Source organism: Lissotriton helveticus, chromosome 8, assembly GCF_964261635.1.
Source record: "Lissotriton helveticus chromosome 8, aLisHel1.1, whole genome shotgun sequence".
NCBI classification, from domain to species: domain Eukaryota; kingdom Metazoa; phylum Chordata; class Amphibia; order Caudata; family Salamandridae; genus Lissotriton; species Lissotriton helveticus.
In genome coordinates, this window is record NC_136069.1 from 150,326,178 (window position 1) to 150,349,203 (window position 23,026).

General features: G+C 45.4%; 1 protein-coding gene across 4 annotated transcripts in view; it reads right to left on the reverse strand.

Annotated features, from left to right (window-relative positions):
• Positions 1-1,154: 1,154 nt before the first annotated feature.
• The window catches only part of BCL9 (BCL9 transcription coactivator), a 904,233-nt gene continuing 882,361 nt past the window's right edge, over positions 1,155-23,026 (reverse strand). For all 4 annotated transcript variants that reach the window (XM_078656778.1, XM_078656780.1, XM_078656777.1 and 1 more), the window contains 2 exons: positions 17,428-17,685; positions 1,155-3,360 (listed from right to left, as the gene is read on the reverse strand). In XM_078656778.1, coding sequence (XP_078512904.1) covers positions 2,258-3,360; positions 17,428-17,685 — 1,361 coding nt within the window. In that variant the 3' untranslated portion in view covers positions 1,155-2,257. The remainder of the gene's footprint in view (positions 3,361-17,427; positions 17,686-23,026) is intronic.

Genomic DNA, 23,026 nt, shown 5'->3' on the forward strand with positions numbered 1-23,026 from the left:
CCGACGTCACCGGAAATACACCAAGAGGTGGGACGTCGACGCCCACCTGGGCTACAAAAAAAAAAAAAAAAAAAAAAAGACTACGAATCCGGACCCAACCACAAGACCGCGGAATAATGCACAGCATAGTGAATCCAGAAAGATTCACGCTGCAAAACTGAGTAGGCACTCAGGGAGAGACCCTTCCACATGACGTGCAGTGAAAATCTGAGGAGAACTGCCTCTGCTGGGAAGGTTCTAGAGGGTGCTGACTTCTGATTGGTTGGAACTATTTTCAGTTCTTTTTACATAAGGAGGTAGATAGGCTACTAAGATATGGGCCTGTTTGGGCTGACTCTTGTCAGCCTACTACAGTTTTTACTAAGGCACTGCTATTGTATATTTGTTACCGTGGGACTCCCGCCTCGGCGACGGGGAATGATTTAGGCAAATTTATGAAAGATATCCCAATACTGGATAACTAGGAAAATAAAGAGGCACGTTAGGAGTCGAAAGTAGTCGTCGGATTGGTTATGGAGGGTAGAGAACAAAATTAAATCTGGGAACAATGAGCAAAAACACAGCAACTTCGAACTTTAAGGTAGAGAAAATATATGGATAACATTAGTAACTTATTGGTAATAGATACCAATAACACACAATACATGTGATACTTCACTATAACTTTACACCCAACCTGCAGCTCACTGCGGAGGAACATTCAAACTCGTTCTCAAGATGCTGTATCGTCTGGGAGAATTCTTTCTTTAAATATGCTTAACATAATGAGTATAATTAAGGTAACAGTGAAAAACACAAACAGACACCAGAGACCAAGTAATTGTTCACATCTAGAAAAATGCTGTTGGCAGGTAACAGAAAACAGGAAAACACTGATCCAAATTGTCAAAGCAGGTCCTGGACATTGAGCTGTACTTCATCACAGAGAAGATTTGTGATTTCCCATGCAGTATAATCACCTCTCACAAAACTGCATCCATTCTCCTTTCATTTGAGTTCCTGGATTTCCAAAGATATTGTTCCCTCTTCCTAGCATACAGCTGGAACCAAACTGATCAAACCAGAGCTGTGAATCACATTGTACGTTCTCACTGCTAAAAGATCAGAGAGAGGAAGGTGATGTTGCAAACCAAAGGAAGATAGACAAACCTCACTCTATAAGAAACAATATATTTTATTTTTCTGACACCACAGCTCTGGCCAGTGGTTTTGTACCAAATTTAATGGATGTTACACAGAACGTTGTACTCTGGGTTGAAGAGAAAATCTGTAGGCAGATTAAAGAAAAAGTCCCAAAAAAATCCCAGATCGGTTTCCACTTTCACATAAAAAAAAAATCACTTGGGATTCGTAAGAAAGGGATAACAGTAACAGTGATAAGTAATGAAAGAACTACGTATGCTTTTAGTGTCCAAATGTAACAGCGCACAAGTCCGGCCTCTTCATAAAAAGCGAAGAAAAGGCTTAAAAAGCACAGGAACAGTCTCTTCTCTTATGAATCCCCAAAATAATCTTTTTGCAGTCCCCAAAGCAGGAGGCAGACAAAGGTGAGGTAATGAAAAGGAAAGGCAAGGAGAAAAAAATGGAAAACCTACAAATAATGAAAGAATTGAAAGAGAATGAAAATGCGTATTGGCTATGCAGCCACAAAACCGTTTATTTTTTTAAAGAAAGATTTCCCTAACTGGACTTAATAGTTCATTTTTTGTGCTTTTTTTAATAATACTCTTTCTGTATGAGGTCATAGTTTGGTTTACTATACACTGGAGTTAAAGGAAAATGGTAACACGTTCTGAAGATGGATTGTCCACCTAAAGTAAACAGCACTGAATCACACTCTCCTCTCGCCCCAAAGACTAAAGTCTCTGCTAAAATCCCTTTTACAATATAGTACAGTACACAAAAACCAAGTGTCCCGGGAGAAGCCAGTCGAAATGACGTAAACATACAGAGAATGGTGCAACTCATGACAATGGCAATTCTCAAAATACAGCTACAGATTTTCAACGCGGGTGCCGTCACAACGTACCCAAGTCCACAAAAATAATTTTTAAAAAATAAATCTTAAAAAACCACCTGTTGAGTAAATGAATGTAATTCTGTTCAGATAATTTCATACATTCTCGATTTTCCCAAAAGCAATTTGTGGGTCCTTTTTCACCTATTGCATGGCCAAATGGTACTCCCTGGGCTCTTAAGATTCACCAGGAACGTGAATCTCATTTCTACAAGTGTCAGAAAATCCAGTCTTAGCAGCTTAAAACATCATGTTCCCTGGATTCCCAGGCCCTTGGCTAAAACCACCCATTCCAATATCCGCAGCCATACCTCGAGGCCTCATCTGTGGGGGAATCATTAGGTTTTGCTGAGGTCCCATCATCCCTTGCATGGACATTAACATGTTGGGAGAGCCAACAGGGCCTGGGTGACTGTAGAGTCCTGTAGGTAACCTCTCCTTGCCCGACATCATGCCTGGGTTACCCATCATAGTCAGTTGTCCAGGCATTCCTGGTTGTGCTGGTGACATCATTCGATGGTGAGGGCCCATCATCCCTTGCTGCATAAAGCCAGGCCTCATGGGATTATGACCAGACATTGATGAACCATCTCCTAGATGCATATCTGGGTTAACCATTCGACCTGGGCCACCCATGACCGACATTGGAAGCCCCATTCTTGGATTATGTTCCCCCATCATCCCCTGCATATGTGAAAACCCAGGCCCATGGCCATGTGGCTGTTTTCTGCCCGGAGCTTCCCCACGAGGGAAATACTGCAGCGTCTGACTGGGTTTCTCAGATGGAATAATCCTGGAAAGATCAAACTCTGGAATTCCTGCAACCCCCGGCCGGATAACCTCCTGAAGATCTGGATCACTGTAAACTGAAGGCATGTTATTTCCCATGACTTGGAAAGAGTCTGGCCCTCCAGGACATCCTGGTTTGCAAAGTGCTGGTTCAGAGGAGCTTTGGGGATGGTTGCCAGGACGGCCAATTGGTCCTTCTCCTGGGAAGCCCATTCCAGTTGGAAAATTACCCTGCCCTCCACTTGGGCCATTGTGTGGAAAGGAAAGCTGCTGTGACGGAGACTGCAAAGAAGGGAATCCTTGTTGAAAGGCCATACGGCCTTGAGGTACCATTGGAGAATCTTGGGAACCATGCGTCATCATCTGATTGTGTGACATCATCACAGGCCCCATGGGACCTCCATGAGGAGGCATATTGGGTCCCATGGAATTTGGGGAGGGCATCTGATTGCTGTGGCTAAGAGGCTGAGTCATCCCCATTGGGCTCAGAGTTGGCATTGGAACGGAGTGAGGACCAGGCTGCCGAGGAGGATTCTGTGGGTTGCCACCCATTCCTAGAAGGGAGAACACAAATTGAATATGAGGAGGTAATGATATTAAAGTTGCAGATTTCAAATAAATGTTCAAGTTTACAATAACCTGGCTATACGTGTGCTTATAATTGTAGCACCAACATATTTTGCCCCTAAAAGTAGGATATCCATTATTCAGAACAAACACTACATTCCATAATGAAATACACTGCATTGTTTACTTATTATTTACACAAAACTCGTGTTATTAATTTGCAACTATTACTGTGATTTACTGTTTTAAAAAACATTAAGGGGTTGGAAGAGGGAGTGTGAAGGAGTGCTTGTTAACAAGTGTTTCAGTACAGATTCCCTACTGCTACTTTCATGAATGTCTCTATATCAACACAATAGTTGCTCATGAATGTGTATTATGCTTTGCAAGTGTTCTGATAAAACAATGGCCATGACTACTGATGTGGCTCTAGTTTTCCAGGTGGAGTGACACCACCCCCCTCCCCGGCTCCACTTCCAATATTTTGTTAGACATTAGGTAACAGTGCGCAATTGGCTGCTGTATCCATTCAGAGGTAGTGTTTTTCACCAGTGTCTATGGTGAGTGTCTTACGAAACATAGGGTGGTCTTTCTGATGCTTTGTACATCCTGCACGTAGTACATCACTCTTCTTACATCTAATATGTGGAGTGTTTTCGCTGGGGTAGATAGTAGACTTCTGAAAGAGTGCCAGAAGGATTGGGTATGACTTAGATAGAAAGATGGCACCTCCTTACATAGAAATGTTATGGTCCCTGTACTGCGAGTACCTGCAACTCACTTCATATTCTCAGGTGTGTTGCGACCAGTAACACTTGCCCTTATATTAACATACTTACATGAGTAAAAATGTATTCACAGTCTTGAATCACAATCCGTGCACCTTTAAAGAGCGCACGTTAGCTTGCATTCCATTAGGTGTGCGATGTACCCAACTTCCCATATTGTTCGCCTACTTAGCTCATCTTTATGACTGCTCTCTAACCTGGGACATGGTTTACCACCAAGTGTATGTTTCTTGCCCTTACCAACCTGCCGATGTGTTGTGCTAGCTATAAGAGTGGATAAGCAACTGTCCACTATTCATATTCAACATCACCGATGCATTGTCTGGAAAATTTCGAACCTTCGTGTTCTGGATTGGACTATGGAAGGATTTCAGTGCAGGTAAATTGTTTTCAGCTCCAAGCAACTAATATGCTTGCTCAGCTCCTGAGTAAAACAGCACCTTATTTTGAGTTGTTCCATATGTATCCCCTCAGCACGATGCATCTGTTAACGGCCTGCAGGTGATGTTTAATGAACTGCCTCCCATTCCACATGTTCATTCTGTTCTACCATTTAATTTATTAGATGACGGGGTCTGCTACAACCACTAGATGCTCCCATTTTCCAAATGTTGATTAACCACTCTTGATTAGGTCTCCTATGTAAGTTTGGGATTAGATGAATGCAAAAAAGCTTCACACCCAGCAGCTTTATTACAGTCTTCACCATTAGAAACTGATACATCTGGCAAACGTAAGCAAGTACTACAATGCCTGTGTACTTTTAAACATAGGGAAAAACATTGCTTTGAGACTGTGTTCAGTTGTGTCCTCAGGAAAGATTTTCATATTTGGGACTTGGCAAGACTTTTTTTCAGTTCACTGTCTGGCGGAGTAGGCTAACAACGTTTGGAATGTTTTGTCATGGCTCAAATGTGTCTGCCTAAACCAGCCAGTTGCTCAGCCAATGGTACACATGAGGTCTTATGAGGTGGCTGCTGCGACCACTAACGTTTTGGTAAATACAGTCTAAGCAGATGTAATGCCAAAATGTAACACTTCAGAATGATTTTTCCCTGTAAAACTTAATTTGATTTTCATCATATACATTTAGGTTGCAATAAGACAGAATAAATGATTTGGTATCATCATATAGAGCCGTCTCAAACATTGGCACATACAGTAAAATAGCAGAACATTGACATTTCCAGCATTTGACTATCTACAGATGTTACAGCTCTAAGGCCCAATGCGAGGCCTATCGTTCATATGTTGTGTGTCTGTCTGAATCCTGGTAGATAACAAATTGATGATGCAGCACAGTCAACACTTCAAAATGATAATGTACCCTCATTACAAACCTGCGGTATCTACTGTGTGAAGGATGTATTGGGATGTTAATGTAGGAGTCCTTTAAATCTATGGTTAACGTTTAGTCCATCTCTAGAAAAGATTTGACCTCTCTGGGACGGTTATCTGAAACTTTTGGCGTTTGATGAATTTATTGACAAGCCACAGGTCTAGTCCTCAGTCAAATCTTGTTTTGGAAACAGAAAACAGTGAGTAGGCACAAGTGGTTCTCTCCTCTATGTTTTTTTTTCTGTGATGTCAGAGTACTGACAAAAGTGAGGAATAACTATATTGTTTGCTACGGGGGAGAACATGGCGTCTGCTCGCTGAGCAGCCGCACATGTCCGTGCTATTTTCCCTCACCTCGCTACAATCGGCACGATGTTACCGGGCGCTTGAGCTGTGTTTTCTGCGAACACTGAACACTTCTGGAGGCTGAAGGAGTGGTTGCAGAGATCCAGAGTTTAGCGGGGAGAGAGGCGAATGCTAGTGGAGCCATTCGGTACTCCCCGCCCGGCTTTCCGTGCTGGTGCAAGGCCCCCCTGGAGCTGAGGTGGGGCTGCACAGCGGCAGCCCGTGGGCTCCACCAGGTCGGCAGCGCCAGTATTGGTCGCTTTTTCGGTGCAGCAGGTGCTGGTCGAACGGGGGTTATCTGCGGAGCCATTCCTGTGGAGCTGGTAGCTCTGGTTTCTTCAGCTATCTCACCCGGCTCAAAGTCGTCTTCGGGCAGCAAGGGGGACGTATCTCCTGGCCAAATCTTGGAGTCCCCAAATGTAAACATAGAAAACAACTCGCATTCAGGAGGCAAGGATTTGCCATTTACAATGCAACGGTTTCGCCTTTGGAGAAGTTAGAGCTATTGGCATTGTAAATGACAAAATTAGTATTTATGTGTTGGTTTTGAAAACAGATAAATAAATGGCATTGTCATTTACATTGCCAATAGCTTAATCTCTCGCAAATGTGACAACTATTGTACCCTACGGACGAGCTCAGCAGACAGCAATTACTACCACACACACACACCCAGACCCACACACCCAGAGCCAGCCACACCCAGAGCCCCCCCCCCCACACACACACACTGGAGCAGTCACACACACACACACACACACACACACACACACACAGGAGCAGTCTCTCTCACACACACTGGAGCAGTCACACACACACCGGAGCAGTACACACACACACACACACACACACACACACACACACACACACCGGAGCAGTCACACACACACACACACACACACACTGGAGCAGTCACACACACACACACACTGGAGCAGTCACACACACACACACACACTGGAGCAGTCACACACACACACACTGGAGCAGTCACATATACACACACACACACACCCAGGAGCAGTCTCTCACACACACACACACACTGGAGCAGTCACTCACACACACACACACACACACACACACACACACACACTGGAGCAGTCACACACACACACTGGAGCAGTCACACACACACTGGAGCAGTCACACACACTGGAGCAGTCACACACACACACTGGAGCAGTCACATATACACACACACACACACACACACACACCCAGGAGCAGTCACACACACACACACACTCTGGAGCAGTCACATACACACACACACACACACACACACACACACACACACACACACACACACACACACACACACACACCCAGGAGCAGTCACACACACACACACACACCCAGGAGCAGTCACAGACACACACACACACACCCAGGAGCAGTCACACACACACACACACACACACACACAGGCGAAACCTAAAAACCTCCCGCCCATGCTCATTACTTGATAAACAGTACCCTCAACTCAACCATACCTGACATGGGTGACCAACGCCTATAACCACCAGCTATTCACAAGGTTTAGGTTACATTTTTAATACAATGAATCAGCTTCCCCAAGGGCTAGTCTGCTCATGGTTCACTAAGCCGCAGTGAGAGCAAAAAAGACAGCCCAGTGTCCACAATTTACCTGGCGAAGTCTCAACTACACTGCAATACTTTCAGTGTGAGAGTGCCTGTACCTCAAGGGTAAACGGTTACTCTAAATAGCGGGTACCTGCACTTCTATCCGTTTAGACTGCCTACAGAGGTAATGTGCGGTTGCTTGCTGAGAATTAGATGACAATATTGGCGAGGGAAGCCCTCGCGCCAGGGGATGCTAATCAAATCTAACGCATTTTAGCTGCTCACGCGAGTGAGATAGGAGTTAAATAATCCTCGGTGCAGCTCAATAAGATACCAACCAGAGGGACACAAAGCAAAACCTGCTGGCTAACCGGATTAAACAGGACTTGGATACTAGGCCAATTAAGCACAACCAAAAAAAAAACTTATAAGGTGAATGTACCATCGCAGTAATGAGTTAGTAAGCATTTCACGGACTCGTACTAACGTCGAACAACGTAAAATACAGTCTGCAGAAGCGCTTATAAAAGTAAATGTCCCTCTTCTACGCAGACCTATGGCGCACCTCATAAAACAAACTGCTAGATGTTTACTGAAGCGTCGGAAGACACATCTGTTGTTAGAAGACATACTTATATGCTGTGCAATTAATTCATGTCTTAGGCTATTTAAAAAAAGACGAGAGCAATCCAATCACGTTACCGTTTTAGTTCACGTTTCAACGCGCAAACAACTCCACGTCTGCAGTCTAGGCCGTTCGGTTCCCTAAAAATGCGCTTTTAAACCCCACCTTCCCGCCAACGCTCCCGACTCGTAATTAATTGAATTTGTTAAGTTCACCTGTGCTCCCTTTCTTTTGGACACGTGGAAAGCGAAGAGTTTATTAAAAGGGGTAAACAATGCCATCATTTTGCATGAACCGTGTTAAATTTCAGCAACAAAATGCTTACCGTCGCAGTTTGTTTCACCTTTTCACATCAGATTCGTGTTGCTGTGTTGAAGCCGAGCAGCCAAAGGTCACTTGGGATACCTTAATATAGCTTGTATTAGGGTAAACACTGAGTAGCAAGTTAGCGAAGCCTATCTGACCCCCGAACAACACAGCGAACACAAAACTACACACCCCAGAATGCAAAGTGCTCTTGGTTGAAAACCAGCTCTTGGAGTGAGTGCATGCTAATAGCTCCGATTTGACGGCAGGGTCCCGACTTTTTAAAGGCTAACACTTTTATTTTAGGTGCCTCCCTCCTAAAACCCCCTCTGCTTTAATGCAGGCCAAAGAGTATAATCTATTCCTCCGAGATTTCATTCCTTGTTTATCCCTCTTACCCAGTGATCGAAGTGCATTAAACGAGCTGCTCAAACATAAAACATCAACGGAGACACGGACAGTGGGAGGGGGGGGCGGGAACATGCGGCATGACGAAAAAAGGGGCGGGACTTAAAAAAAGACACGGAAGCGCCCCCGAATCGAGTTTTCACGGGGAAAGCGTGATTGACAGCCTCTGTCTCCCAATGGCTAGCCTCCATTTATGGAGCTAGCCAATGGGAGACAGAGGCGGGACCAAAGCCTCATATCTAGGACATAAGATTTCGCCCTGGGCGGAGCAACTGCTACGCAGTTGCAACGGCCAGGGCGAAACCTAAAAAAGGTAGGAAACACAGTGGGTGTGTGCCTGGTAATAAAAAGGGGAAAATCAAGGAAAAGGAAAATGGGGGGCCAGGAAGTCAGTTAGAGGAGGGCCAGGCTTTGGAAGGAGCAATTGTTAAAAGTACCCCTAGTACCTCCAGCACGTCCAGTGATTTTTCTGCTTTTCAAACCTACCAGGTTAAGGGTAGGAGCATAAAGAGTAGGGGGGGGGGGGGGGAGAGAAACAAAACCATCTCTATACATAGTAAAGTTAAGGTTACCCCCTCATTGAGGTCCTTCTTCAGGGTTCAACAAGAGGTACTGATTACACAAAGCAGGGAGAAGACCGTAGCAAGGAAGCTGATATCTGTTCTTCTGGTCCTACAGGCTGTATATCAGGCGAATACCGGGATAAGATGGAGCCCACAGGAGCCTCATTTACTGAGAATGAGATGCCCACTGAAATTACAGACTCGAGGCCTGAATTAGTGCTGGGGAGGGGGGGTTAGAACTAGGCCTTCAGAGTGCAGCTGCAGTCACCAGTCAATTTATTGATGGAAATGGGCTAGGACTAAGGTTGCAGGAGCAGACTTTGCCCCCACTAGTTTCAATGGAAGCCCTGTTCGCCTCATTAAAGGAGGATATCAAGCAAGGCTTTGCGGTATCAGCTCCTAACCAAGGAGAAATAAGGAACTCCTGTGAGATAATAGAAAAAAAGGTGAATCTCTTAAATGCTAGAACCGAATACCTAGAGCACTCTGTAGATGAACAAATGGTCAATTTGGGATCTGCAGAGGCCAAAATTCAGGACTTACAGAGGGGAGGCTGTTCTGCGAGATAGAATGGAGACGCTTGAAAACGACTCAACAGGAATAATCTTCACGTTATGAACATCCCAGAGGGAAAAGAAGGGTCAGACTGTAAGACTTTCATTGTTAAATTGGTCAAGGAAGTTCTACCACTTGAAGAGTCTAAAGAGTTCCTGGAAAAGAACATACAAAGAGTTTATAGGGACCCCTTTCACCCAAGGAAGATTCTTATCAACTTCCTCACTTATGCAGTAAAAGAAAAAATCTTGACGTTTGCTTTGAAATCAAAAACACTAAGAAGCAAGGATTTTTCTTTTGAAGTTCGCTCTGATCTATCGAGAGACTTTAGAAAGGCAGTGGGAACTCGGTAGACGGATGGATAATTTCAAGAAAATCAGAGTAGTAGTACAACTCAAACTTCCGGCTTTCTTAAAAGTTAGGTTTAATAACAAAATGCATAACATCAGGTCGGTTCAGGAGGCAGACGTATTGTTGGATACTATTAGCAAAGGGGTCCTATAGGTTATTAAGGATAACCTGGGTGGTTTCCCCTAAGGGATGTGCAGGATTGCGAAACATAGCGTAGGGCTGAATATTGCCTCACATTGCTTATAATGTAATTATCGGATCATATCATAGGAAGGTCTGTTTGGCTGGTTAAAAAGTTTTAGATCCTGCATAAATAAGCCAGGGAAGAGGAAATGTATAAAGATAGAACAATTGCAAATCTTGGCGGTCCTTCGGGCTTCTTAAGTTGGACAGGAAACACAATTTTTATTCTTTATGTTTTTTGATGCATAACACTTTTGTTTTTCATTAGGAGATATTTTTGCAGGGTAACATTCAGGATAGGGGTAGAGGGGGGTAGATCACGGACGCTATATGTGGACAACATCTAGTCCAGACAAATGGGGGAAGGGATCTCTAAGGGATTGGGGCGGGGTGCGGGGGGAGCACAGGGGGATAAAAAAATCAAATTACCTCATTCGGCTGGTTAGATCGGTTAACCTTAGCTAGGATGGAGTTGGACGGAATGCAAAAATCCAGGCGCTGTCTCTGCCTCGGTCTAGGGAGGGCTGAGAGTGTTAAGCCTCAAATAACATGACCATACTTCAGATATTTTCCTGGAATGTAAATGGCCTGCGCGCGAGGTCACGTAGAGCAAAAATCCTACAATATCTGAGAGATTCCCCAGCGCAGGTCATTGTCATCCAGGAGACCCATCTTCTTGAGGCAAAGATCTCAGAAATGGGTGGGTCTTTTATCTGTACCGACCAGACAGCTAATATTAGAGGGGTGTTGATTCTCTTCAAAAATCTAGCTAAAGTCCAGATTTTACAATATAAGGGTGATCCAGGGGGGAGGTGGCTGATATTGAAGATTACTTTAAGGGGTATTCTTTTCACTCTGGTTGGCTACTACGGCGCAAACCAGGATGACCCTTCTGGTCTCAAAACTATTTTTTCGCACCTATTGGTTTTCCCAGAACCAGTGATACGGGCAGGAGATTTTAATATCGTCCTTGATCCCAAACTAGATAAATCCACAAATAGTAGAGCGATAGCCCCTTCAAGATCCAGGGCGTCCCTCTTGACAATGTCCCAATTGGGCCTCAGTGATATATGGAGGGAAAGGTCAGGTCAACAATTGGGGGTATCTTATAGGAATTTTAAATATAAACATATGTCACAAACTGACTATATTCTGCTCAGCTATAATCTCAGGGACAGAGTTAAAGATATAAAATACCTGCCATCACACTTGTCCGACCACTCTGGTATTGTATTGGCCCTTGACTGTATACAGATACAGCAGGCTAGAGCATGGTCCTTTGATGGATCATTATTACTTGAAGAGGATGAGTCAAGCTTCCTCTCCAGGGAAACAAATGTATTCCTAGAGACCAATTTGGGTACAGCTGATATCACTATAGTATGGGACACTCTCAAAGCCTTTCTGAGGGGTATTATAACTAGTAGGTCGAGTTTAAGGCGCAAAAAATATAGAGAAGATACTTTTGCTTTGGAGGTAGAAATGACGGAAGTGGAGTCAAAAATTAATACCCAGGCAGGAGTCGGCCAGAAGGAAGATCTGGATAAATTAAAAACATTTAAGAAATAGCTGAAGGGCATTCTTCAAAGGAGACTCATGCGTAGATGGGAGGCAAGCAAGATCGCCCACTTTGAGTATGGAGAAGGAGCAGGAAAGTTACTTGCGTGGAAAATCAAAGCAGACCAGCTCCGGAACCATATAAAAGAAATCACTTGGGGGGAACGGTGCAGACTCCACATCTTCGGTCGAAAGTATTTGTGAGGCCTTCTTGGAATATTTTCAAGAGATATATATAGAGACCTTCATAGAAGATAAATCTAAAGCAAAAGCATGGTTGTAGAGAACTACTTTAACACCTATTAGCTCCGAAAAACAGATAGACCTGGAACAGACCATTACGCAGGAGGAAGTGAGGAAGGCTATGGCGGGCAGTAAAAAGGGCAAAGCTGCTGGTCCCAACGGACTACCAGTCGAACTATATAGATCTCTAGGGGAGGCAAAATTCCAATAACCCAACTATTTAACAAAATATTTTTGGAAGGAATTAGCCCACCTGTGTCATGGAATGATACTACAGTAGTCCTGATTTTAAAACAGGGCAAAATTCCTTCCAGCTGAGGGTCATACCGGCCCATATTGCTTTTAAACGCCAATTACAAAATTTTGACTTCTATTTTAGCAACGAGGCTTGGGATGGTGGCGAAGGACATCCTTCACCCTGACCAAAAAGGGTTTGTGAAAGGGAGACAATTGGCAAACCTCACAAACGATCTGGTCGGTGCAACAGATATCGCTTCCACCTATTCACTTCCTCTTGCAGCTTTAACACTGGATGCCACCAAGGCTTTTGACAGGGTAAATTGGATCTACCCGTCGGAAGTCATGATGAAATTTATTCTGGACAACAAGTTCTACCATACCATACAGCTGCTATATCCAGTGCAATCGGCCAAGCTTTTGGTTAACGGTAGTCTTACTAAGGCATTTAGTATAACCAGGGGGACTCGACAGGGCTGTCCCCTCTCCCCCCTGTTTGATATGTACATTGATATGTACATAGAGCCGTTTGCGCAGAGGCTCAGAGAAGACCCTGATAGCGAGTCGTACTGACACGGGGATTGGTAGAGGAGGGTGGCACTGTATGCGGACGACATCCCGATACTCTCGGCAGACTTAGATACATCCCTCCTGGCAGTCATTAGACTGGCGGAGGAATTCGGGCAGGTCTCAGGGTATGAGGTAAATGCTGGGAAAACGGAGATTATGACCTTGAACATCACGGGTACTTTACATCAGATAAGCCACAGCATGCGCTACCTAGGGCATAGAATCGTCCAAGACCTAGATAAAATAACAGAAACCATCCCAGCACGAGTCCTTCGGGAATGTAATAAACAAATGAAGTCATGGGCCCACCTTTCTTTATCCATCTTGGGGAGGGTGAATTTGGTTAAAATGACGATACTACCTAAGACCACTTTCCTCTTTACTACAATCCCCCTTCACTTCGATAATTGCACTATAGATAAATTCCAGCAAGACATACATTCCTTTCTCTGGGCATATAGATCTACCAGAATAACCTGGAAAAAACTAAGGCGTAGGAGAGAGAAAGGAGGTCTCACGTTACCTGACCTACAGTACTACGCTTTGCCGTTTCAACTTTCACATTCTCGGATGCTATCAAAAATGCCTACTAGCACTGGGGGAGGTGACATGTTATTGGCTATGTTAAAAGGGGCGGGTCTACAAGAAGGGCTCCATGTTTAAATTTGGTGACCACAATTTTTTTTAAGATAGTCAAACTTAAGGTCCTTCAGGGATTTGCCAGAATATGGGCAAAGTTAAAAAAAATTTGATGGGTCTCAATTACTTCTCAAATTTAGCTCCGCTTTGGGACTCACCCAGCTCGCCGGAATGGCTTCGGGACAGGCAGGCAATGCCACTTAAAGATGCTGGAATAAAAGTATGGGGAGACCTTGGAAGCAATGAAACACTCATCTCATGGGAAGATCTAAAGAGGAGAGTGGGTAGCGGTCTCTCAAGATTTAAGTATATCCAGCAACAAAGCTGGGCACAGTCCCTGATCAGAAAGAAAAACCTATTGGTGGGGGAAACAGTTTAGAGCATCATCTGGAGGCCAGTAGGGAAGAAGGAGGTTTCACACTGGTACTGGGCTATAGAAGAGGCGGTGGATGGGGAATTTAAGCTTGCTAACGAGCTATGGAGTAAACAGATGCCAAATGCACAGTGCGATCTCGTATGGCAGGATTTGTTTAAAAATCTTTTTAGTTTAGTTAAACCTGTATGGTTGAAGAGAAATCATCTATTCACTGTGCATAGAGCATACCTATCCCCCCCTCAGGCTTTCTAAAACCCTAAAAGGGTCTCCAGTCAACTGTAAAAAGTGTGGGTTGGTAGAAGCCTCTGACTTACACATGTTTAAAGACCGTCCCCCCCCCCCCCCACACACACAATTGGCGCATTTTGGGAAGAAATACGGACAACGATGGAGAGTATCCTGAGAGTACCAATTCAAATGGACCTGACTTTAATAATTTTTGCCCTTAACAGCTACAATGTAGGACCAGCCAGATCTTTTATTCTATTCGATCTTACTGGCAAGGAGACAAATATGTAAACAATGGGAGGACCCTGTCCCTCCTAAACATTCGGATTGGTTGACCTCATTATATGAAACATCTAAGATGGACTTGGCTAGAGCTTGTAGCAGAAAAAAGATTGCATATTGGGACCTGCTGCTTCAATTGAAATAACAACTTTATCAATGCTTTGTTATTCGTATTTTATTTATGTAATAATGAAGGGCGGGTCCAATGATTAGGCCTTTTGGATACTCCTTGGACTTTGCTGGGTCTCCCCCGAGTTATCAAAAGAGTATCTGGTCTTTACAAATCAAGCTGGAGTGAAACCTATCCTCTTTTTTTGAGGGGAAGTAACATTTCGGTCTGGAAATATACCCCTACAGGCTGAAGGCACCGAGAGATTCCATCAAAAGAGCCTATGTCATCTCAGGTCATTGAGTAGGGGTATGAACAGACAGTCCATTTACTAAGGTTAAAGGGGAATGAGGACAATGTCATCTAAGTCACCCTTAAAGGAAAATGTTACTTACTCTGTAAAAATCTGTTTGTGGCATGTAGTCCTGTAGATTCACATGCTCTGCATACTTCCGCCATTTAGTGTTGGGTCCAGATGTGTGAACTTTTTTTTCTTCTAAGAAGCCTTTCGAGTCACAAGACAAAGTTATATGTCCTGTTGGTGATAATGTGCATGGGCATCAACTCCATTGTTTTCCCACAGGTGGGTGATAATGGAGTGAATGAAAGTATCAGTAAAGAGACGTCCATGTAAATAAAATAGTGTAAAGGAACTGCAACAGCCACAGGTGTACAGGGAGGAGGGTGGGCGCATGTGAATCTAAAGCACTACATGCCACAAACAGATGCTTGTAGGGTAGGTATCATTCTGTTCGAAGCATGTGCGGCTGTAGATACACATACTCTGCATAGACTGTAGAGCAGTCCTTCTCCAAAAGAGGTGGTAGCGCCCGTGGGTGTTGTTAGAAAGAGTCCATAGCACTGCCTACCTTACATTGGCTTGTTGGTGTGCTAAAATATCCACAGAATGTTTGTTGAAAGTGTGTGGTGTAGACCATGTAGCTGTGTTGCAAATGATTGGGATATTGCCGTAGAAAGCCCCTACTTTACGAGTAGTGTATGCCCTAGGTGGTGTAGAACAAATTCTTTTAGATTTGACATAACGTGTCTGAATGCATGTAATTATCCATCTATCAGCGCCAGTCTTAATTATTGGTTTTCTTATGTGAGGGGGTGAAAACCAGTTCTTTGGTTTTAAGTAACGCTTTAGTTCTATCAATATAATGCATTAGAGCTCTTTTGATATGAAGAGCTCTTTCAGCAAATGAATCCGGTTGTGGAAAGAAAAGGTTAATTCAACTGACTGAGCTGGAAGGATAAAACCACTTTTGGAAGGAATTTTGGATATGTTCCAAGGACAACCCTATCTCTGTGCACCTGTATGAAAAGTTCTTCCAATGTTAATGCCTGGAGCTCACTGACACGCCTAAGTGAGGTAAAGGCCACCAAAAAAAGAAACCTTCCAATGGCCACCAAAAAAGAAACCTTCCAAGACAAAAATGACAGGAGACAGTTATGCAACGGGTCAAATGATGGACACATACATCTGGCAAGTACAACATTGAGATTTCATGCAGGTGCAACTCTAGGCGGAATTACCTTACGGCCTTCCTCGAATGACTTAACTGGCACCCTGAACAAAGAGAAGTGTTGTCTGTTTTGTAGATAGGCAGCAACTGCAGCTAAATGTAGATGTATTGAAGTGTAAGCGAGGCCAGAGGTCTGCAAATGAAGAAGGTAGCAAACAATGTTTTGCACAGGTGCATCAAGTGGATTTGTTTTTTTGTTTACAGCGACAGTAGAAAACAAATCTTTCCACATCGCTGCATAACATGCTCTATCTGTGGGCCTACGAGCTTCTTTAAGAATGGTCATACATGTAGGTGGACGATTAAGGGAACCAAATTCTATGCCCTTAGGAGCCAAATCGCGTGGTTGAGCTCCTTTGGATTTGAGTGCCTGATTTCTTCATGGTTCTGAGGGAGAAGGTACGGGTGCAGTGCAGCTGTACACCAACACTAGATCTTGTAGCTGGCCCTGTGATAGACTACTGGGATGCCAGATATTCTTGCAGCGGATTCATACAGAGTCAAGCATGCGGTACTATTGCGATGCAAAATGCCATCATGCCTAAAAGTCGCATTACTTTTTTGACTGATAAGTGTTAATTGGGTTGAAACGGCTGTAGTAGCGTTTGGATATTTTGAATACTGGCCACATTTGGGCATTGCAAACCCGCCTGTTTGTTGAGCATGACCCCTAAATATGGCTGAATCTGTAAAGGTTGAAGGTGGGATTTCTGTATGTTGATAGTAAACCCTAGTTAATGGAGAAGAGGGAGTAGTCTGTGTGTGTTGTTGACACATGAGCTGTGTCCAGGGCTTTGACGAGTCAGTCATTCAGATATAGGAAGATATGAATATTCTGTTTGCACAAACGTGCTGTTACTACTGCTAGACTTTTGGTGAACACACGGGATGCGATAGTGACTACGAATGCGAGCACTTCGAAGTGGTAATGCCTTCTACCTATAAAGAATCTGAGTAAGTGTCCTTATAAGGCTAGGGTTGACAAAGTTGTCTTTTTTAAGCAGTAGGATCAAGTCCCAAAGAATCACCATTTGGAAGTGTTAGCATTAACTTTCCTAATATTCCACTTCTACCATGGTCTGTTGTACACTTTCCTCTAATTGGTACTAGAAATCTTCTTTATCATACACCTTCCCAGGATTATGAAGAGCTGGCACCCATATCTGCACCAGACAAGGATAACAGCATTACTACAAAGCACTTTGTAGGGACTTTCTTTATGGGCAGTTACTCACCTGGCATATTATTCAAGGACGGCAGATTAGGTGAACGGGCAGGTGGCGAGTCATCATCAGAGCTTGCTACTGTCTTGATGGCATCGTGATACAGAGGTGTGGAGCTGGGCATGGCAAACTTTGACATCCTAGACATCATAATCGATAGAGGGTTCTGGGAAAGCGTGGGTTCTGGAGGCATAGTGTAGGTGCTACTTGACTGGAGGTTGGGGTGGGCCATGGAAGCAGACTGACAGACAGTTGAAGGAGTTGGACCACCTAAAAATAGAAAGCACATTTCAAATTAACAGTAAAGCCAAAAAGTACGATGACCGGATTTTAAACTAAAAGGTTTGTAATGTTCATGCTGGGGAACAGCATTATAGGCCAGAAGTTCTTTCAACATTATCTATTACAAGGAAACCTGTTAAAGAACTATTTACAACATGAAATTACTGCTGCACCAAATATCTAAATAGGAGTCTACTGCCTCATTCTCAGCCCAAATGTATACACAAGCCTACAGCTTAGACCTGTGGCTCATATGCCAAAATCGACTGGACTCCATCCTGAATGTTAAAAGATTCATGGTCCTCCTCAGCTACACAAATATATATATTCAACCACCCAATGGTAATTGTATGATATGATATGATCTAGAAGCAATATAGTAATGACTAATTAAAACAACCATATGGTTCTATCATCTACCTACCATAAATCCTTGCCGACCATTACTAGCCCATTCTGCAAGAGAAGGGGAAGGTAACAGAACATTTACTTCTACAACTATGTATTAATATGTGACCCTACACACAACAGTACAGCCCCTAAACCATTTGTAAGTCAATACAGGAGACTGAATTTAGTTAGAATCAACTCAAAAAATATTTGATCATAACTAAATTAAGTCTCCGATACTGACTTAAAAATAATTTAGGGACTATATTGTTGTGCTGTATGGTTTTCTCACAAGGCAATTTAATCCCCAACAGCTCACAACAATCAGAATGTCACAGTGCTGCGAAGTAACAAAAATAAAATGTATTAAATACAATGACATCAGTTGTCAGGATTACAGTCATGGTGAACTCCTAGAGCCCACTCAGTAAAACATAAAAATATTATATCAGACCCTAGCCAAAAGTGCCCAATTAATTCCCCATCAAAATCATGCGCATAACTTGCCACCAAAACATTGAGGTTGGCTATGTGCTGTCACCATAACCGTATATCCGTATCAGGATTTATTCACAATTTCTGCCACACTAGCAGAGCAGACAACTGTGACAACATCAGGAGTACAACAAGCTTAAAAAAAGTGTCCGGAGACTTGCACTTTTATAGACAATCGTGGACAGGAAATTCAATCACAAATTAAGCAAATTGCAGTTTTTTTTTAATAATAAACCAGAACAATGACTATTTTTCATTCTAGATCTAGTACTCAATCTGTTATTAGACTAAAGGACATAAGAAGCTGTGTATTGTTTCTGAAGTACATATTATTTTCCACTTCTTAGACCCCGTCAAATAAACTTAACTTAAAGATGTCCCACCATCACTGCATCATACTGCAAGACTGGACAAGCAATGCCGGTTTACTAAAGAATTTGCTTAGGGTGGGGAATGCACAAACTGACTGACAAGCTCAATGAAATACGACAACACCCCTTGGCACACACAGTTAGAAATAGCACTCTAGAAGGATATTTATCTGGATCCATATACTTTTATCATGACAGTAACACATAAGGAAGTAAAAGGACATTTTACCAATACTCTCACACAATCAACCAGTGTCAATTGATCTACAGAAAACACAACTGTATGAAACGGGAACACTGATCAAGAAAGTGTCGCACAAGTTACTTACCTTCGGTAACGATATATCTGTAAGAAACAGTAGTTAGTATTAGATTCCTTACCTTAGAATATCCCAAGGTGTCAGTCTGGATCTCGAAATGTTTGCGTAGCAGTACCCCTGCACGTCGGTAGGCGTCATCTGCGGCTCCGCGACCGTCGTCGGCACCGGGATGACGTTGCTGGAGTACTTAGACGCCGCCCTCGCGCGCTGATGTCAGTTCTTATACACAGTTTTTCCGTGCCATGATAAAAACCAACACTGGTGCCATGAAACTAGGGCCCTGAAAAGGGAGGACCTTAACCCTAGATATCGGTTCGCAGAACGGGGAGGATGGGTGGGGCGGTAAGGAATCGAATACTAACTACTGTTTCTTACAGATATATCGATACCGAAGGTAAGTAACTTGTGCATCTGAAAGAATTAGTATTAGATTCCTTACCTTAGAATAGATACCCCAGCAATACCAACCCCGGTGGTGGGACTGCAAACCAATAATCACACCAGAAAGTCCTGGAGAACGGAACGGCCGAAAAAGCCATCTCTCCAGACTTGGCTGTCAAGGCAGTAGTGTCTTGCGAATGTGTGCAGCGAGGCCCAAGTAGCTGCCTGACAGATTTCCTGCAAGTGGACTCCCCGACCCAGGACAGTAGTAGCCGCCGTGGCCCGAGTGGAATGGGCACGCAGCCCCACAGGAGGCTCCTTTTTAGCCAGTGAATAACAAGCCTTGATGCACAAAAAGACCCATCGAGAAATGGTCCGTTTGTGCACTGCCCGTCCCTTCTTAGCGCCCACATAACCAACAAAGAGTTGGTCATCCACCCGGAACTGGCGTGTGCGATCCAGATAGTATGAGAGCGCACATTTTCGGTCCAGACGGTGGAGCCTCTCTTCCTCTTTCAAGGGATGCGGAGGCAGAAAGAAGGTGGGCAAGGTGATGGACTGCCCGATGTGGGAGGCTGTGACTACCTTGGAAAGAGGGTCGCGTCAGCAACAAAACTTTGTCCGGATTGAAAGAAAGGAAAGGAGGTTGTGAAGAAAGAGCCTGGAGCTCACTCACTCTCCTGGCAAAGGGGATGGCAACCAGGAATGCAGTCTTAAGAGTGAGGAAACGAAGAGGACAGTTATGAAGTGGCTCGAAGGGAGCGCACATCAGATAAGTCAGAACAAGTTTCAAGTCCCACTGAGGCATCACGAAAGGAACAGGGGGGAACATATGATTGATGTCCTTCAAGAACCTATTTACAACTGGGTACTTGAAAAGAGAGGGCTGATCAGGGAGCCTTAAGAAGGCGGAAATGGCAGAGAGGTAGCCCTTAAGAGTGCCCAGAGCAGAGCCCTGCTGGGCAAGAGAAAGAAGAAAGAGGAGAACCTCAGAGAGGGGGGGGGGGGGGCAGAGAGTGGATCCACAGCCTGCAGGCGTATACCGATTTTGTGGAGGGACGCCTGGCTGCCAGAATCACATCGCAGACTTCAAGAGGCATCAAATGGCCTCAACTGTCGCCGCTCAATCTCCACGCATGGAGGTGGAGGCTGGACAGGTTCGGGTGGAAGACCGCCCCCTGCTGCTGCGACAGAAGGTCCTCCTGAAGAGGCAGACGAATCGGGGGATCGACTGACATGCTGAGTAGCTCAGGATACCAGTATCTTCGTGCCCAGTCCGGAGCCAAAAGGATGGCTTGGGCCCGATCGCGCCTGATCTTCTTCAGCACTCTGGGCAGAAGTGGTATAGGCGGAAAGGCGTACAACAGATCGCAGTTCCATTCGCGACGAGAAGCGTCTCCGAGCGAGTGCCGCCTTGGAAATTCCAACGCGCAGAACTGATGACATTGCGCGTTCTCTTCTGTGGCGAATAGATCTAACCAAGGCTCTCCCCACTGTTGAAAGAAACCTTGCGCCACGTCCAAGTTCATACGCCATTAGTGATCCATCATGCACCGACGGCTGAGTTGGCCCGCCTGGCGTTCAGGGAAACTGCCAGGTGTTGAACCATCAGGGTCACGCCCTGATGTTCCAGTCATTGCCAGAGGAGCAGAGCCTCCTGGCACAGGGTCCACGACCCCACCCCGCCCTGTTTGTTGGAGTACCACATGGCGGTGGTGTTGTCCGTGAACACCTGCACTACACTCCCCCAGACAGAGGGGAGGAATGCTTTCAGTGCAAGCCGGATCGCCCGCAGCTCCAAAAGGTTGATGTGGATCTGGGACTCCGCCGGCGACCAGAGGCCTCTGAACACCACCTCTCCCATGTGGCCCCCCAGCCCAGGAGGGACGTGTCCGTCGCAACTACGTGCTCTGGTTGGGGTAGGGAGAGGGATCTGCTGCTGACCCAATAGCGGTCCATGAGCCACCACTGCCTTGCAGTGCCCTCCGAGATCAAGACATGGTCGGACAAGTTGCCCTGATGCTGGGCCCACTGAAACTTCACTTACCCACTGCAGAGCCCGCATCCGCCACCTGGCGTGATGCACCAGAAGGAGGCAGGAGGCCATCAGCCCCAGAAGCCGCAGCGTCAACCTGACCGAGACTCGGGATAAAGGCTGAAAGATCGGAATCAGAGCCTGAATATCCCGAACCCGCTGTTCGGGAGGATAAACCCGAAACTGCACAGAGTCTAGAACCCCTCCGATGAAGAGGAGCTTCTGAGAGGGACACAGGTGTGACTTCGGCACATTGATGGAGAACCCCAGCAGGTGCAGGAGGTCGGCCGTAGTCTGGAGGTGGCTAACGACTGTCTGGGGCAAGCCCGCCTTTAACAACCAGTCGTCGAGATAGGGTAAGACGGACACCCCTAATCTGTGCAGATGAGCTGCGACCACCGCCATCACTTTCGTGACCACCCGAGGGGTGCTGGTAAGGCCGAAGGGGAGCACGGTAAACTGAAAGTGCGCGTGGCCTACCATGAACCGCAGGTAGCGCCGGTGGGCAGGCAGGAAGGGGGGGTGAAAATAAGCGTCCTGCAAGTCCAAAGCTACCATCCAGTCTCCCGGGTCTAGGGCAGCTAAGACCTGAGCCAGAGTCAGCATCTTGAACTTCTACTTCCGGAGGAAGCCGTTGACGTTCCGCAGGTCCAAGATAGGGCGTAGGCCCCCTTTGCCCTTCTTAGGAACCAGAAAGTAGTGGGAGTAGCAACCACGTCCTACTTCTGGCCCTGGAACGAGCTCGATGCCCCCTTGGCCAAGAGGGCCATAACTTCCTCTTGCAGAAGTTGCAAGTGATCCCCCGACACGCGGTGGTATTGCAGTGGCATGGCTGGAGGGGTGGCCTCGAAGGGGAGGGAGTAGCCCCTTCAGACAATTAGCAGCACCCACCTGTCCAATGTGATGTCGCACCAGTGGAGGAGCTGATGGCAAACCCTTCCCCCAATGGCGTTAAATGGGCCTGAAAGTTCGGACTAGGAAAGCTTTGAGGCGGATGTGGATGTGGACTGGCCTCGCTGTTGTCCCCTGGCACCGCCATGGCGGATACCACATCCGCCCCTGCGCTGGATGTTAGTCTGCGGCCTGTGGCTGGCAGGACGTATGGTGGTGCCCCTTCCTTGGCCACGAAAGTAGCGAAAGGCAGCAGTTTGCTGGCGCAGAGCCGACAGGCCCAAGGACTTGGCCATAGCCCTGGAGTCCTTAATGCGCTCAAGTGCACGGTCTGCCTTGTCGCCAAAGAGGCGACGGCCATCAAACGACATGTCCATAAGGGTGTTCTGGACATCAGCTGAAAAAGTTGGCAGACCTCAGCCAGGCGTGGCGGCGAACCGCCATCG